The sequence below is a fragment of the Rhinolophus hipposideros genome, assembly GCF_964194185.1.
Source record: "Rhinolophus hipposideros genome assembly, chromosome: 6".
Classification (NCBI taxonomy): Eukaryota; Metazoa; Chordata; class Mammalia; order Chiroptera; family Rhinolophidae; genus Rhinolophus; species Rhinolophus hipposideros.
The window spans coordinates 17,434,226-17,451,995 of NC_138052.1; the positions used below are offsets into that span (position 1 = coordinate 17,434,226).

A 17,770-nucleotide genomic window follows, 5' to 3' on the forward strand; every position below is an offset into this window, starting at 1 on the left:
AAGATGTTTCTAAGGCAGATTTTGGAACTTCAGTGGGCTTAATAAAATAGGTAAATTTTGGTGGTATGATCCTGCTTGAAGGCAGAGAAATTAAATAATTGACACTTTAAATTCTTTTTGAGCATTGTAATTTTATGATTCTATGTAGCCAGCAAAAAATTATAAGTACTTTTTATGAGATGTTAAGTTTAGGCATGGCATGATCTGGTAATAGACCTGTTTAGTGACTGACTCTTATCTCACTGAAAAATTTATGAAAGAAGAAGCATTAACTTTAGAATAATAATAGAAGAATAAACACTATAATAGTATGAAATGAGTTCAGATTTTTAATACCCACTAAGTAGATTAGAATGACATTTACAGTTGACCCTTGAACAACATGTATGTTGAAAATTTGCACATCACCTTGACTGTCCCAAAACTTCTAATAGCCTTACAGATAAACAGTCTATTAACACATATTTTGTATATGTATTATATACTGTGTCCTTAAATAAAGTAAGTTAAAATGTTATTAAGAAAATCATAAGAGAAAATACATTTACAGTATTTATTGGGGGGGAAAATCCATGTATAAATGGACCCGTGAAGTTCAAATGTGTGTTGTTCAAGGGTCAAATATACTTCAGTAGTTAAAGTTCATATGGCAAATATAAAATATATTTGAATTACAGATTTTCTTATATGAGAAACTTCCCAAACTAAATTATAACAACAGGTCAAACTTGGGACTGATATAAACATTATAATCAATTTATATTCCTTTATTTGTATTCTCTCAGAAAATTTAAGTGTTTTATGAATGATTAGAATGGAAGGAGGTGGATTTTTTTTTTAAGCTAAAGTTTTTAGAAACTAGACAATTGAGAATTAGTGATGAGCGTACAGTGTTTCTGAAATGAAGTAAATCTAAAAAGAGCAACATTGAGCTGCCTATCGTGTTTTTAGGAATAGAATTATTCAAGATAAGGTTTATAGTCTGTTTTTCCCCTCATTTTAATTTTTCCTTTAAATAGTAACCATAGTGTCTGTAACTTTTCCGGATGTTATACGTAAGAGAAAAAAATCAGTAGTTTATCATAGCTTCTGTTCTTTCAAATTGGAAGTTTTTGGAGTTCTTTGTTGTTGCTGTGTTATGGTTTTTATTGTGATAGGAAATTGCAGGAGATATCTTTAAGGGACAGCATAGCATAGTGATAAGGAGTATGGGCCCTAAAATTACACTGCTTGTGTTGGAATTCTAGTTCTATGGCTTACTCCTTTTGTGGTATTGTGCTGTCTCAGGTAGCGTTAGCTGCTGCCGCCTTTCTCTTGAAAGTGTTCGCCAGAGGCTTTAAAATATTTGCTTAAGTAGACTGGAATATAAACGAATAGCATTACTTAATACTTTTTGCTATAAAAAAGATTCATTGTTTCCTTTGAGCTCCTGGAAGTTAAAAACTTAGCATCTACCTGGGGAAAAATAAAGTTTTATGTAATGTTTTTGGTGAAAAAGTCAGGATTAATCTGAGATATCCAGATGAGAGGTCACTTTAGACATTTTCAGTTCTCTTATTTCCTAGTTCTTATATTTTTTTACATCTATTTAAAGATTTTTTGATTGCCGTTTAGTTGTAGCACAATAGTCTTTCACAGTATCATAAATAAAATTTTCAATATATATCATGAATTTTACTTTGAACATTAACTTGTATAGGACATATGCCACTAAAACAAATGTAACTACACAAAACTACTTCTAAACACGTAAATAAGGACCTAGCCAAAACCATTTACTCAATCATTTTAGACTATTTATTGTAATAAAAACTCGCTACAACATAACTCTAAAGACATAAAACTGCTATGTGAGCTATCCATAAATCCATACTCGATTTCATTAAACGATACCCTTATTTAAATTTTACTGCTTGGTTTGGTTTAGATCACGTTTTGTTACAACAAATGTGACAAAAAATATTTTTAGCAAAAAATAAATTTACGAAGCCAGAAGCGTTTATGGGAGAATTCCCAATTACATCTCTATTGCTGTAACTCTTAACTTTTTTTTCTTCTGCAGCATACAGGCAAGAGGGTGTACCCAATACTATTTGTAATAATAGTTAATTTGCTAATTTATTACATATACATAGCACATTGCCTGGTATGTGCTCAATAAATGTTTGCTGATTGACTCCCAAAATACCTGATTAAAGCCCCCTGAACCTGTGTTCCCTGTGCATAAGATATACCGTGTACGCAAGTCACATTTAGTTACTGGGGGGTTTTGCTAAAATATAATGATGGTGGCATTTAAAAAAGTATTTTACTAAAGGTAGCAAATCTTTTTTCTGGATGGTCAGGTACATTTTAAATAAATGACTACTTTAATTTCTCTGCATTTAGTTCTGTAAGTAACTCTTCTTTACTGTTTTTATTTTTTGTGTTTTCTCCCTTGACTTACTCATTTGTTTTCTTTTTTCTCCTTTGATTTTGATTTAGTAATTTGATTTTTTCCGCTTAATGAATTTTTTATATACTGCAACTGCAGTCTAACGGATGAGTCATTTTCTAAAAATTTGTCTGTAAAATGGCTGGTGAGAATTTTGATTGGATGTTTTCCGTAGGGGGGAAATGTTTAAAATATATTTTCAGGGTAGCACACAAATATTAATTTTTTTATCCCGATTTCTGGTGCTATGTTATAAAAGTCTCTTTCCTTCCTTCATTTTATCTTTTATTCATACATTTATAGAGTTCCTACTGTGGATCAGGAATTGTTCCCTTACTTTCTTTTATCAGAAAACCTTTCCTTGTCCTTCCTTCACCTCCGTATTGTTAAATCCTTTGCCTCTTTACTCTCTAGTCATTTTATCCATTTCTCAGTATTCTTTGTACTCCTTTCTCCATAAAATGTACATCCAATGACTTGGAACTATTCAGGCAGTTAATCCCACATTAGATCTCTGAACTCAGTGAGTTCAATGAAAGTTAGGTTTTATCATGTTGCTAGAATTATACCATTTTAAAGGATAAATAACTCTTTGTGAACAGAGGGACCTCACCACCATATTTAATGGGTGTTTTTAACCCAGAGTCTTAGGTCTCTTTAAATTGTATACATGCTTAATTTTTAATGTGACTATACATTGCATAATTGTCTTGGGTGATGGTCCGGAGCTTTCATCATATCCTTTAAATAGGCTGTGACTCGAAAATGTTAAATAAAAGCTACTATTAAAATTTTTATTTTGTATGCATTTATTATTTTAAAAAGTAACTCATTTTGTTTTGGTGGAATACATATCCAAAGGTTTACCTGAACACGAACTTTTGGGACAGTTTGTATGATGGAGACTATCTATCTGTGTGGAAAGCATAGCTTACACTCACATACAGCACTAATGATTTTTAAGTCAGTGAAATTTGTCCTTAATATTCTTCTACCTCTAGCCTTTTACCAGTTTTTGGTATCCTGGCCCTTGAGATTCAGAGCCTCAAGTTTTGCCAGGCACCCCTACCCTTCAATGTTGAATGCTCCAAAATACCTAACTTCTTTCCTCTGTTTTCCTCTTTCTACCCCCATCTCCAAAATAGAAGGCCGATCTGACATGATTAAGTAGAAAGCAGTTTTATTAATTTATTTTGAAAGGTTTGAATGGATCATAATCACTTGCCTTATTATTTCGGTTGCATATTTTACTAAAATGCTAAAGGAGAATTAAAACTGAAATCCAAATTGTTCCCCTTCCAAGCGGAGTTCCTTATCCTAACAGTGAATAAAGTTGGTCACAGAAACTGCTTTTGGGCTCCTGGCCTGAACTCCTTTCCACTACTTACCCTCAATTTTTAAATGTTTTTAAGAGAATGTGGAATTTCAGAAAAAAATGTAAGGAAATTAAGTAAACATTTAAAAATTATATGGAGAAGTATTTTGGGCAAGATATTTGTCATATGGCCTAGAAAGTTTTCCTGTGGAGTCAGTTCCCCAACATTAATTGTTCTCCCTGTTCTTTCCACGTTCTTCTTTTGAGCTCCAGATTCTTTATTAAAATTAAAAAAAGAAACCCTTTAAGTAAAACATAATGTAACCAAATCAAATGTATGTATTAAAAAGTGACAGTTCCTTTCTCATCTCTTTTGATATTCTATTCCATTTATATACGCTGCATCATTAAAAAAAGATATGTCTTTATAGTACTGGTGTAGTAAGTTTTGTTGACATGCGTTTGCATACTTGTATGATTATTTCTCAAACAGATTTCTAAAGGTAGAATTATTAGGCTAAAGGGGATGTGATTTTTTTATTTTTGATAAATAGAGCCTTATTTTCCACCAAGATGATTGAATGTACTTTTCTCTCCCCACATGTGGTGTATGAAAGCACCCATTGCCTCACTGCAACACTATTTTCATCAATATGAAGGACTAAAACTATCTAATTTTTATTTATAGTTTCTTGATCGCTGGGAAAATTGATTCCTCCTCATTTATTACACACTAGAATTACCCTTTTGATCGCTTGTTATATACTCACCAATTTTCTGCTGAATTTTACAGGGCTTTTATGTTTTTATGAGTGTTAACTGTGTGTTGCAAATAATTTCCCCAGTGTGTGTCATTTGTCTTTTGATTTGAATGTGCCTTTTGCTTTACAAAAGTTTACATATTTTTTCATTTTACTAAAATACATAATAAAAATAGTGTATAAAATTTAGCATTTTAACCATTGTTAAGTGTACTGAACCGTACACTTAAGTACGTGGCATTAAGTTCATTTGTGTTTTGCGGTTTACCACAATCCACATCTAGAACTTCTTCATCATCCCACACTGAAACTCGGTACCCATTAGACAATAACCACCTCCTGTAAGAGAAATCATACAACATTTGTCATTTTGTGCCTGGCTTCTTTCACTTAGCATAATGCCTTGAAGGTTCATCCGTGTCGTAGCATGTATCAAAATTTCATTCCTTTTTACAGCTGAAAAATACTTTATTGTATGTATATACTATATTTTATTAATCCATTTATTCACTGATCGATGGACACTTCGGGGGCTCCTACCTTTTGGCAATTGCACGTAATGCTGCTGCGAACATGGGTGTGCAGGTACCTGTGCGAGTCCCTGCTGTCGGAAGTGGAATTGTTAGATCATACAGTCATGTTTAAGTTTTTGAGGAATCTCCTATTGTTTTCCACAGCAGCTGCACTACTTTACATTTTCACCAGAAGTGTACAAGGGTTCCAGCTTCTCCACAACCACACTGACATTTCTTGTTTTCTAGGGTTTTTTTTTTTTTGGGGTGTGCAATGGTATCTCATTGTAGTTTTGATTTGCATTTCTTGATTAATGTTGAGCATCTTTTCTTGTACTTACTGGCAATTTGTATATCTGCTTTGAAGATCATTTTGCTCATTTTTTAAATCAGATTATTTGTTATTAGTTGTATGAGTTATTTACGTATCCTGGATGTTAATCTCTTAACAGGTATGATTTGCAAATATTACCTCCCATCCTGTGGATTGCCTTTTCACTCTGTAGATAGTATCCTTTGATGCACAAAAGTTTTTTATTTTAGTGAAGTCCAGTTTATCTTTTTTTGTTGCCTGTGCTTTTGGTATCGTGTCCAAGAAATCATTACCAAGTCCAATGTCATGAAGCTCTTACCTATATTTTCTTCTAAGAGATTTATACATTTAGATTTTTGATACATTTTGAATTCATTTTGGTATATGGAGTAAGGTAAGAAAGCTTTATATTTTTAAGTAGTCTCTCTTTATGACTTCTTGATTTAATGTACAAAGGGCCTCGTGACCCTAAGATTATAAATTTATGCTTCTTAAGGAACAAACAAAACAGAAACAGATTCATAGGTACAGAGAACAAACTGATGGTTGCCAGGTGGGAGGGAGTTTGGGAGGCTAGGATGGGTGAAAGAGGTGGCAGGATTAAGAAATACTAAGCAGTTACGAAATAGTCATGAGCATAAGGAAGATAGTCAGTAATATTGTAATAATTATATACAGTGCCGGGTGGGTACTAGACTTATTGAGGGGATCACTTCTTAAATTACATAAATCTAACCACTGTGCTGTACACCTGAAACTAATGTTGACTGTCAACTGTAACTGAAAAAAAAAAAAATTATGCTTTTCAATATTTTTTAATGCTTATTAGTTCTTCTAAAGCTTTTTTCTTTTAACATTTAGATACATAGAGTTAATTTTTGTGAATGAAATGAGGTGTTAATCTTTTTTTTTTCCTATTGGATAGCCTTTGTTTTTCTGAACTATCTATCGAATATGCTGCCTTTACCATATACCAAGTTCCTCTCTTTCTGGACTCTGAATATTGTGTCTTCCTGTAAATATATCATTTTTAAAAACTACTGTAAAATTTATTGTGCATTCTGGTAGGGCAAATATCCTTTCATTTTTCTTTTCCAAATTTTTCTTAGCTATTCTTACATTTTTAAACCTGCATATTAATTTTTTTCTTAGCATGAGGATGACTTTATGATCTATACTCAAAAAGAAACCTACATATATATATATATATATTCATTCAACAAAGTATTTCAAGCACTCTGTTTGAGATATATAGTGAATTAATAAATGTTTCTAGTTCTAGTAAGTAGTGTTGTATTTTGTATATTAAATGGCCTTAAATAATAACCATGATTAGACCTTTTTTAAAAAAATTGATGTATAATTGATATACAGTTGACCTTTGAACAACACTGGGGTTAAAGGTGCTGACCCTCCATGTAGTCAGAAATTTGTGTACAACTTTTGACTCCCCCAAAACTTGACTAATATTCTATTGTTAACTGAAAGATTTACCATTGACATAAACAGTCCATTAACACATATTTTGTATATGTGTTATGTAGTATATTGTTACAATAAAGTAAATGAGAAAAAATTAATAAAATATTAAGGAAGAGAAAATATATTTACTGTATTTATTGAAAAAATCTCTATATAAAAAAGTGGACTCACACAGTTGAAACCTCTGTTGTTCAAGGGTCAAATGTGTTGCATTAGTTTCAGGTGTGCAACGTAATGATTTTAGGTTTGTATACATTGCTGAATGATCACCATAATAAGTCTAGTTAACATCCGTCACCATACGGTTTACTAGATTTTTTCCTTGTGGTGAGAACTTTTAAGATCTCTCTTAGCAACTTTCAAATATATATTACAGTATTATAAACTGCAGTCAACAAGCTGTACAGTACATTTCCATGATTTACTTATTTTGTAACTAGGAGTTTGTACCTTTTGACTTTCTTCACCCATTTTGCCCACCCCCCTAACCCTTCCTCCCACCTCTGGCAACCACCAGTCTGTTCTCTGTCTGTATGAGCTGTTTTTTTTTTTTTTTTTTTTTTTTTTTTGGATTCCTCATTTAAGTGAGATCATGTGGTAGTTGTTTTTCTCTGTCTTATTTCACTTAGCATAACGTCCTTAAAGTTCATCCATATTATAGAAAATGGCAAGATTTCACTCTTGTATGGCTGAATAATAAATATTGCTCTCTCTATATGTATATATATCACTATATGTATTGCTATATATATTTTATATATGTATATATAAATAAAGGAAATGTGATATATATATATATATATATATATATATATATATATATATATATATATATAGATAGATAGATAGATAGATCGATCTCCTTTCTAACAAAAGGGTTAGATAGAGCTATGTCAACCTCCTAGATTAAATATGTTCTTTCATATTTTTGCTGTCTTTTGGAGTTACTGTTTGCAGTTGTCGGGAGACCAAATAAATACGTGTTGGAATTGAGTTCTGCTAGGTTTTTATTTACATATTACTTCCCTAGCACACATGCATATTCTTTTATTTTAGGAAAACTACCTGAAAACGATTCAGTTTTAGAGTCACTTGTGCCTGGAGAAACATTTGGTTTGTTTTATTCCCAAAATAGATGAAATGTCCAGTGAGTATTTTATCTTCTTGATTTTCAAAAAGGATTCCTGTGCGTTCAGATTTGAAACTGCTTGGGATATCTTTTCAGACAGAGTAGATACATATAAAATATTGTGATTAAAATAGAATTTTCTCAGTCTAAATTTTTTGTTGAGATATAATTGATACAATTCACCAATTTAAGGTGTATAATTCAGTTGCACAGTATGTTGACAGAGTTGTACAACCATTACCACAGTCAATTTTAGAACATTTTTATCACCCCCAGAAGAACCCCTATACCTGTTAGCAGTCACTTCTTATTTCCCATCCCTAGTCAACAACTATGTACCTGCCTTCTACCTTTATAGATTTGTCTATTCTGGACATTTTGTGTAAATGGAATCATATAATATGTAGCCTTTTGTAATTGGTTTTTTTAACTTAATGTTTTCAAGGGTGGTCCATGTTGTAGCATTTGTTAGTACCTCATTTATTTTCATTGCTGTATAGCACTACATTGTAGGGACATACCACATTTTCTCTATACGTTCATTGGTTGATTGACATTTACACTGTTACTACTCTTTGGCTATTATGAATAATGCTGCTATGAACATACAAGTATTTGTGTAGATGTATGTTTTCATTTCTTTTGGGTGTATACTTAGGAGTGTAATTGTTGGGTCATGTGATAACTAACCTTTTGAGGACTGCTGGACTGCTTTCCAAAGTGGCTGTGCCATTTTACGTTTCTCTCAGCAATGGATAAGTGTCTTCATCTCTCCACATCCCCACCAACATTTGTTATTATCTTTTTGATTATGGCCATCTCGGTGGATATAAAGTGATACCTCATTGTAGTTTTGATTTGTATTTTCCTGATGGCTGTTGATATTGAACATCCTTTCATGTTCTTATTGGCCATTTGTATATCTTCTTTAGAGAAATGTCCATTCAGATCATTAGCCCATTTTTAAATTGGATTATTATTCTTTTTTTATTCTTCATATGTAAGAGTTCTGTATGTATTCTGTGTATAAGTCCCTTATGAGGTACGTAATTTGTGTACATTTTCTCCCATTCACCATGTTGTAGCATGTATCATTGTGGGTTGTCTTTTCACTTTCTTGATGGTATTTATAATTTTTATTCGTACACTTAGGTCCACAATCCATTTTAAGTTAATTTTCATGTCTAGTGTAAGGAAACGGTCCAACTTCATTTTTTTGCATATGAATAGCCAGTTGTCCTGTCATAGATAGCTTTTTTGTTTTGTTTTTTACTGGGGAAGAGGAACAGGACTTTATTGGGGAACAGTGTGTAGTTCCAGGACTTTTTTCCAAGTTAAGTTGTGCTGTTCAGCTTCAAGTTGTTGTCCTTTCAGTCTTATTTGTGGGGGGGTGCAGCTCAGCTCCAGGTCCCGTTGCTAGTTGCAGGGAACGGAGCCCACCATCCCTTGCAGGAATCGAACCGGCCACCTTGTGTTTGAGAGGATGCGCTCCAACCAACTGAGCCATCCGGGAGCTCAGCGGCAGCTCAGCGGCAGCTCAGCTCAAGGTGCCGTGTTCGATCTTAGTTGCAGGGGGCGGAGCCCACCATCCCTTGGGGACTCGAGGAACTGAACCGGCAGCCTTGTGGTTGAGAGCCCACTGGCCCATGTGGGAATCGAACCGGCAGCCTTCGGAGTTAGGAGCACGGAGCTCCAACCTCCTGAGCCACCGGGCCGGCCCCCATAGATAGCTTTTTAATATTTGTACTTCAGTACTGCAAGTGTTCAAATGGAGTTCTTCCAGCAGTGGATTTAAACTTTAATTTTTAGTTCTATACTAACTGGTTGTGTACCTTGGCTGTACATTAGAATCAGTGGGGAGCTTTTGAAAACTAATGTTTAGGCCAACTTCAGAGATTCAGATTTAATTGACCTATTGTGGAGCCCAGTTCGCAGTACATTTTTTAAGCCTCTTAGGTGATTACAAAGTCTAATTAGGTTGAAAATCACAGCTCTATGTTCCTCAAAAAAAGAAATGGAAAAAAAAATCCAGTTTTTTTATATTTTCCTTATTTTTCTCCTTATCATGTGTTGCTTTTTTCAATAGAAGCAAAAAAAAGATGTTAATTTGTTAAACAATAATTTAAATTATTATTTATATGTAGGCTGTTTAAGATGTGAAATTAGTTTCTAGAAACCAGTAAATCCTAAGATGACTTGTGTTTAGGCATTATAGGAAATCTCTTTATCCAGGAAGGTAGTGAGTTTACCCATCTATGTTTAACCTGTTCAGTAAGGAAATAAATTTCACCAAGAACTCAACATGAGGACTGATATTCATATGTCAGTTCAGGTAGAGAGAATACCTTTTGGACTGGGTCATGTGCTATTTCTGGTTGTTAGACTAGACCACAGTGTGTATGGTATCCAAGTATATGCAGTGGTATTTGGATAATATACTGCCATTTCTCAGCTCCTTTGAGACATATGGGGGTTATTATAAATATTGAAAAAACGTAATTCCTAGGATACTTGTAAGCATATAAGCACTGTTAAGTTCTAGGCTGCACAAAAAGAGTAGAACAGTCTTTGCTCTTCATAATCTAGAGGAAAAATAGATAATATAAATAAGTGATTAGAATAGATGTCATTCCAGTGATTTGAACAAGATACCGAGAAAGAATCACTAACTTGCCTGGAGATAATCAAAGCAGATTTTCTACAGGAATTAACATTTAAGTTCAGTTTTGAAGAATAAATAAAAATATGCTAAGAAAAATAAAGTTGTAGTGAAGAGCAGGATGACTAGCCTATGCATAGGTGTGAAAGAGAAAGCACACCTCTGGGGAAGTACAAGTCAATAGGCATACTTTTAGCACAGGGCAGATGGAAGGTAGCTGTGGGAGATAAAACTGGAAGGGGTGGCCAGACCTGTGGGCTTTGCCTTTCTATCGGTGTAGGTTCCTGCCACTGTTAGAGATGCTTGTCATCAGCCTTTTGTGTGTCACAACTTTTAATTATGTTACATTTTTATATCCACTTCAATGTCAATTTTTGGTTTTTGTATAATATATCGATACAGTAATGCTTAATTTGTAAATAAAAATATACGTACATGTAGATAAATGCTCAAAATTTTTTTACTGATAGAATACATGATTAAAAATCTCTGAAGATCACATATAGGTTATGGAAAGCCACTAAAGTATTTTATAAAAGGAGAAGAAACAATATCAGATCAGTATTTTAGGAACATAACCATGTGGAAGAAGGATTATAGGGTAGAGATAAGGAGACTAGTGGAAAGATATTAAAATAGTCTGGGCCAGATATTGTCAAGGGCTCAACTAAGAAAGTGATTTCATCCTGCTGAGGTCTTGGGCCCTCCAGCATTCTGGCTCAGAATATATTTTAGTTCCCTAAAGTTTATTGAGGAAGTTGAAAGATAAGTGGGAAGGATTGTTGGGTTCAATTTTGGAAGATATTTAGTACGTGGTGTTCTTGTATAATAGCCATTATCTTTTCTTTTGGAAAAAGAGCATCTTCCTCTTCCTTAACATTTTCCTCAGAAGTTCAAAATTTCCCCCATTTCCTTGTCTTTTTTTGAGATCCTGTTGAGTTTTTTTCTTTGTAATGATGATTATTCTTCTAATGAAAAGATTGCTATTTGATGTGTTTACTTAATGAGATAACTGTAGGACATTTAAAATATGATTTAATTCCATTGAGAATTGGAAACACCTTGCCAGGAACACATAAACCATTTGGGTGTTATACATTAGGTTTAGTCATGAAAACACTTTTTAAAAGCTCAGTAACACACAGAATCATTGTTTACATGTTTTCTATCTAGTTTGGGACTATCTGTGCTTGGCAAGTTGCTGGGTTTAATTTCCTGCCTCGTAGTGGTGCTGAGCTACAATGAGTATGTAAACCCCACTGGAAAGAATAGGTACGGGAGATTAGAGGCCCCTCGGGAAACATTCTGTTTTAGGATTATGTTGTATAAGTTAGGGTGCACTTTGGAGCTGTTAATTAAAATGTTTTCCAGTCAAGAAGTTACCTTTTAAAGGAAAATAATTGAATGCCAAAGCTTGATAAAGAAATTTGCAAAAACCTGTTAAGCACATAAGTACTATAGATGTTATGTCACTTAAATTGATTCTACAGACAGCTTTTTTATGAAGCACTTTCTGAGTTGCAGTAGTGCTGTGCTCTACATAGTGATGTTATTTGATTTGAGATTTTATAAAAGTATATTTCATTGCCATGCATTTTTCTAATTTTTAAACTTTATAAAATTTCATCATTTTCAGTTAAAAGTAACTCAGAGATTCTGCTGTTGGTAGAGAGGGTTTTTCTTTTTGCATATGAAAAGGCATGGGGGTTTACTGTATATTCATGATTTTATATAGGACTCATCTCACAAAAATTATTTGAAAATTATAATTTTGTATGTCACTTGATAGTTAATAGTCTAGGGGAATTTTATTTTTAAAGGAATACTGATAAATCATTTATAAAAATAACTTCCTCTTTGTTTTATTCACTTAATATAGTATTTTTCCTTTTTCTTTATATGGAGGATAGTTATAGGATGAAACTTTTAGATTAATGGAGAGCAAAAGGGAAAAATATTCCTGTGGTTAATAAACATAATGGTAGCTATTAACCAGTTTTTCCCCCCATTTTATTGTTAAATACAGGGTGTATTTACATCTGGCACATGGGAAGAGAAATCAGATGAAATTTCCTTTGCTGATTTCAAGTTCTCAGTAACTCATCATTATCTTGTACAAGAACCCACTGATAAAGAAGGAAAGGATGAAGTATTAGAAGGTAAGTGTTTATATGTATTTTAAACTCTTGACTTTTAAGAATGATTATAATTTTGAATTATGAATTTAGTTCTCTTAATTATGTGATATCTTCTGGAGATGTTTTATGCTTATGTATGTAAAGTTGTTGCACGACATCTGAAATAGAGTATGATCTTTTCAGAGGAAGAATCACAGTATCATTCATTTTAGTTAAATCAGCAAATATTTATTGAGTGCTAGGTACTCTGCTAAGCCCAACTGAACCCAAACAGAAATTTACATTCCAGTAGGGGAGATAAGGTCTGTAAGTAAATAACAGTAATGGGAGGTAGAAAGTGATAAGTTCTCTACCAAAGCACAGATAAAGTTCTGAAGTTCAGAGGAGAAAAGATCCCTTTTACTTGGGACCAATTAGAGAAAGTGTCCTGGAGAATGAAGCAACTAAGCTGGGCTTTGAAGGACTAAAGAAAAGGTTATTGATTAGCCAGTATAGTGTTTTGGATATATCCCAGAATTTAGGGTCAGATCAAGGAGATTAAATTCTGGTTTTTCTGCCTTGTAGTTACTTGACCTTTCTAAACTTGAATTATCTTAAGATGAAGTAATACTATGTGGAGGGTTAGTGGGAAGATATAATGAGATACTGTACGTAAGTACCTATCTTAGTACCTGGCCCATGCTAGATACTTAGTAAATATGCTTATAGTTAATTGTCCACATCATCACAAATCTCTGTAAATGGTGCCTGTAGTTGTTTATAGGTCAAATCATCCAAAATCTCTGTTCTTAGATATATTAGTGTATAACAGTGAGTGAACAAGTTATTGAAAAAACATGAATTTTGGAGCTGTCAGTCAAATACCCTTCTTTGTTCATTTAGAAAATAAGTATGCAGAATGTGTGTTAAAGTTTTTCTGATCAGTTGAGGACATTTTGCTAACTGAAGTAAGTCAAACAGAGAAAGACAAATGCTATATGGTCTCCTTTATATGTGGAATCCAAAACAAATAAAAACAATCACAACCAGACTTACAGATATAGAGAACAGATTGGTGGTTGCCAGAGGCAGGTCATGGAGGGTGGGTGAAATGGGTGAAGAGGGTCAGAAGGTACAGTCTTAGTTATAAAATAAATAAGTCATGGAGATGTAAGGTATAGCTTGGTGACCACAGTTGATAATATTTGAGAGGTAAATGGATTAGTTAAGGCATTGTTGCATGTGTATAGGTATGGTGCAGTTTTAATGGGGTTGTGATTGAAGCTATAAGTAATGGTAGAAGTTAGAGGGTGCAAGTAAAACATCAGCTTAGTTAATTTGGAAGTACACATTTAATACTATTAGGTTGGTGCAAAAGTAATTGTTTTAAAGGTTAATAATTGTAAAAACTGCAGTTACTTTTTCACCAACCTAATATATCATCAATCAGAGGTCAGAAGATTTGAGCACTGATCTTTTATTTTGTTGGAGTTGCTTATTGCTGTAGTTAAGTAGAGTATTAAGTCATTAGCCATTTTATTCTTTTTCAAATTAAATATACATTTGCTAAGCAATTACAGCTGTACAGCAAAAGGAAATATTTTTATGAACAAGTATTAAATCTTTATGCTTTGAATTTATTATGCATTTACGAATAAATAATGACCATTAATGTTAGTATCTTATGGATAACAATGCAATTGCTTAAAGATATATGGTTATAAGTGGGAAGCTGGTTAGTGGTTTTACAAGAACATTTAAGATGTCCAGGGTCCAGCAAAGCTTGCTGTAGGAGGTGATATGCCGGGGTGCCAAAAAAATGTCTAAAAGTGGACACTTTGGTCAATGTTGCTAAAGCAGCAGTTTGCTGTAATCAGAAGTGTCTGAACACTGATAGTAACCACTTTGAGCACCTCTTTAATTGCAGAAGTCAAACGTAACTTTTAGTCATCTTTTGTTATTGGTATATATTGAGTATTACAATTTTAATTCAGTTTTCCTTTCTTAAAATGTGTATACATGTTTTTGCCACCCTCTATAGAATTGACAGATCTCTAAGTAGAATTTTGAAGAAAAGTGGAACAAATAAAATAGGCTTTCTAGTCGGGAAATTGAGTCATGATTTAGAAGAAAGTAAAATAATATAAACATGAATATATATACATACATAATGAATATATATATATATAGTATGTGTGTGTGTGTGTGTGTGTGTGTGTGTGTTTAATAGGCTGGCTCTTTTGAAGAGAAAGAAAGACATCCATCTCTCTTCCCCCAAATCTTAGTGCTATCTCTAGATACAAATTTTTAAGCCATTGTAAAGCCACATAGACTAGCAAGACATGTTATATATTATTTCTTTAAATCATGTTATAAAATTTTGTCTTAGAATAAACATACTGATTTTATCATTATCTAATGTTTTTTGTAGATGTTATCCCACAATCTATGCAAGATTTGCTGTGTATGAATAATGACTTTCCTCCAAGAGCACATTGCCTGGTAAGATGGTAGGTATTTTACTCAGATAACTTTTGGTGTGTGTGTTGGCGGGGCTGCACGACCTCCCTCAGGTTTGGTGGTATGCTAAGAGGACCCACAGGCCTTAGCGTCTAATCACACACTTACTGCTATGATTTATTACAGTGACAGCATGCAAAGCAAAATCAGCAAAGGGAAAGGTGCCTGAGGCAAAGTTTGGAGGACGTATGTGTTTAAGAGTCCTTTCCTCATGGAGTCAAACAGGACATACTTAATTCCCTTAGCAACAAGGTGTAACGACATAGGAAATGTTATCTACCAGGGAAGCTTGTTAGAGGCTCTGCTCTAAGGGATTTTAATGGGGGGCTGGCACCCTCTGACTGGTACATAACAAAATTTCAGAGTTCTAGAAGGAAAGCAGATGATCAACATAAACCATATTGTACAAACAGTTTAGGGTCAGTAATTTACCATTTCGGGCAGTAGTAAGAACCCTCCACTAATCCAAGTTCCAGGTGCCAGCCAAAGGTCAGCCTTGCAGGCAGATTATTCTAAGGATAGCAGTCACAGGTCTACTGTTAACTCTTTTTGTGCACCTAGGGTAGTGTCTAACCTAATTCTGGTGATTAGCATAGAACACTTAAGTATCATAGAAAACTTAGTATGTGTGGTTGGAAATTGAATTAAAATTAATGTTGATCTCAGTTACACGATCACATAAAAGCTCTAAATTATAAATGTGATACGATAGTATAAGAGATACATCACATTTAAAAGGTCTTTTGTATTTTTCAGGTATTCAAAGTATGTCTGAACTTTATTTATTTTGGAGGGGGTGGCATTAAAACACACCATAACTAAAATGGCCCGAGTAGTATATGGTCAAGAAAGGAGACCTAGTTAAAGAGTATTTCTATACTGGTTTCAATTATTCTGTTAGTGTGAGTTAGTCTTTCGATTTTTTTTATTAAAGAATTTCTAAGAAAAGGGAGAAAATAACATATATGTTTCTTTTCCACTGTGATTACTACAGCAAGAAGACTAAGCACACTAAAAAAAGAGAAAAATTATTCGCAAGTGCAAATAAGATGGATATTGCTTGATATATTCCTGTTATTTTAGTGTGATCTTTTAAAAATTGAACTTAAACAATTTAAACAACTGTAAAAGGAATTTAATAAATTATCCATTTAATTTAATCCATCCAGATTCTCTTCTGATCTTTCAAAATGTGAATGTATATATTTAAAATCATAAAATATATCAAAAGGCAGCGTGTTATCATAGATCATGACTTGCATGCATGCATTCATTCATTTAACATTAACTGAACATCATTTGTTCAATTTGTTCAAATTGAAAATTTGCCCACAACCAGAATGAGACAAGCTTGTGTTTAATTTTTGTTCAAGTACATTATCTCAGCAACTTTGGGCAAATTACTTAATTTCTCTGAATTGGTATCTACATTGGTAAAGTCACTATAATAAGTAGCGTGTACCTTTAAGTGTAATTGTGAAGATTTAATAATGTAACGGCATATAGTATGTTTATTGAAATCGGAATGCTGTTATATAATTTCTGTTCAACTTTTTAATATATGTTTCCAAAAACTGTATTTGGCACATAGATCCTAGTTTAAAATTATTCTTTGAATAAATAAATGAAACCTTTCTATGTATTAATGAATCTCTTGTTAGTGATTTATTTCTTTCAGTGTATTAATGAAAAGCACTTGTTAGTAGCTTTTGTTAACCTTTCCATTTATTTAAAAAAAATTAATGTACAGTAAAATTGACCTGTTTTTGGATAAACAGTTCACTGATCTTTAATACATATATGGGTTTCTGGTTTTTTTTTAAACTACCACAGTCAGGATATAAAAGTTTTATAACCTGCCAGAAAACTCCTAGTTTGTTACTGTGTTCTTAGTCACTATTGTTTTGTCATTTCAAGAATGTTGCAGAGATGGAATCATATATTTGAGACTGGCTTCTTTCACTCAACTTAATGTTTTTGAGATCCTTTGAAGTAATTCTGTATGAATAGTTTGTTCCTTTTTATTGCTGAGTAGTATTGTATTATTGTAAGGATATACTACAGTTTGTTTACTCAATCAAATGTTAAAGGACAGGATTGTTTCTAGATTTGGGCATTTATAAATAGAGCTGTTATAAATATGTGTACAGATTTTTGTGTGCAAATGCATTTTCAGTTCATTTGTGTGAATATCTGGGGTGAGACTGCTAAGTCATATGGTAAGTGTATATTTTATAAATGGCCAAACTAATTTCCAGACTAATTTTGCATTCCCACCAATAGTGTATGACTGTTCCACTTACCCTATATCCGTACCAGCAGTTGGTGTCAGTATTTTTTGTTTTAGCCATTCTAATTGGTGTGTTGTAGTAGCTCATCCTAGTTTTGATTTGAATTTTGAACATCTTTCATGTGTTTTGTTTGCTGTCATATATACTCTGTGGTGAAATGTCTGTTCAAATCTTTTGCCCACTTTTTAATTGGGTTGTTTTCTTACTATTGAGTTTTGAGAGTTCTTTATATATTCT

General features: G+C 33.1%; 1 protein-coding gene across 6 annotated transcripts in view; it reads left to right on the plus strand.

Annotated features, from left to right (window-relative positions):
• The window catches only part of RAB3GAP1 (RAB3 GTPase activating protein catalytic subunit 1), an 85,735-nt gene that overhangs the window by 10,591 nt on the left and 57,374 nt on the right, over window positions 1–17,770 (plus strand). For all 6 annotated transcript variants that reach the window (XM_081052161.1, XM_081052162.1, XM_081052163.1 and 3 more), the window contains exons 4-5: window positions 12,632–12,764; window positions 15,154–15,232. In XM_081052161.1, the coding sequence (XP_080908287.1) occupies window positions 12,632–12,764; window positions 15,154–15,232 (212 nt within the window). The remainder of the gene's footprint in view (window positions 1–12,631; window positions 12,765–15,153; window positions 15,233–17,770) is intronic.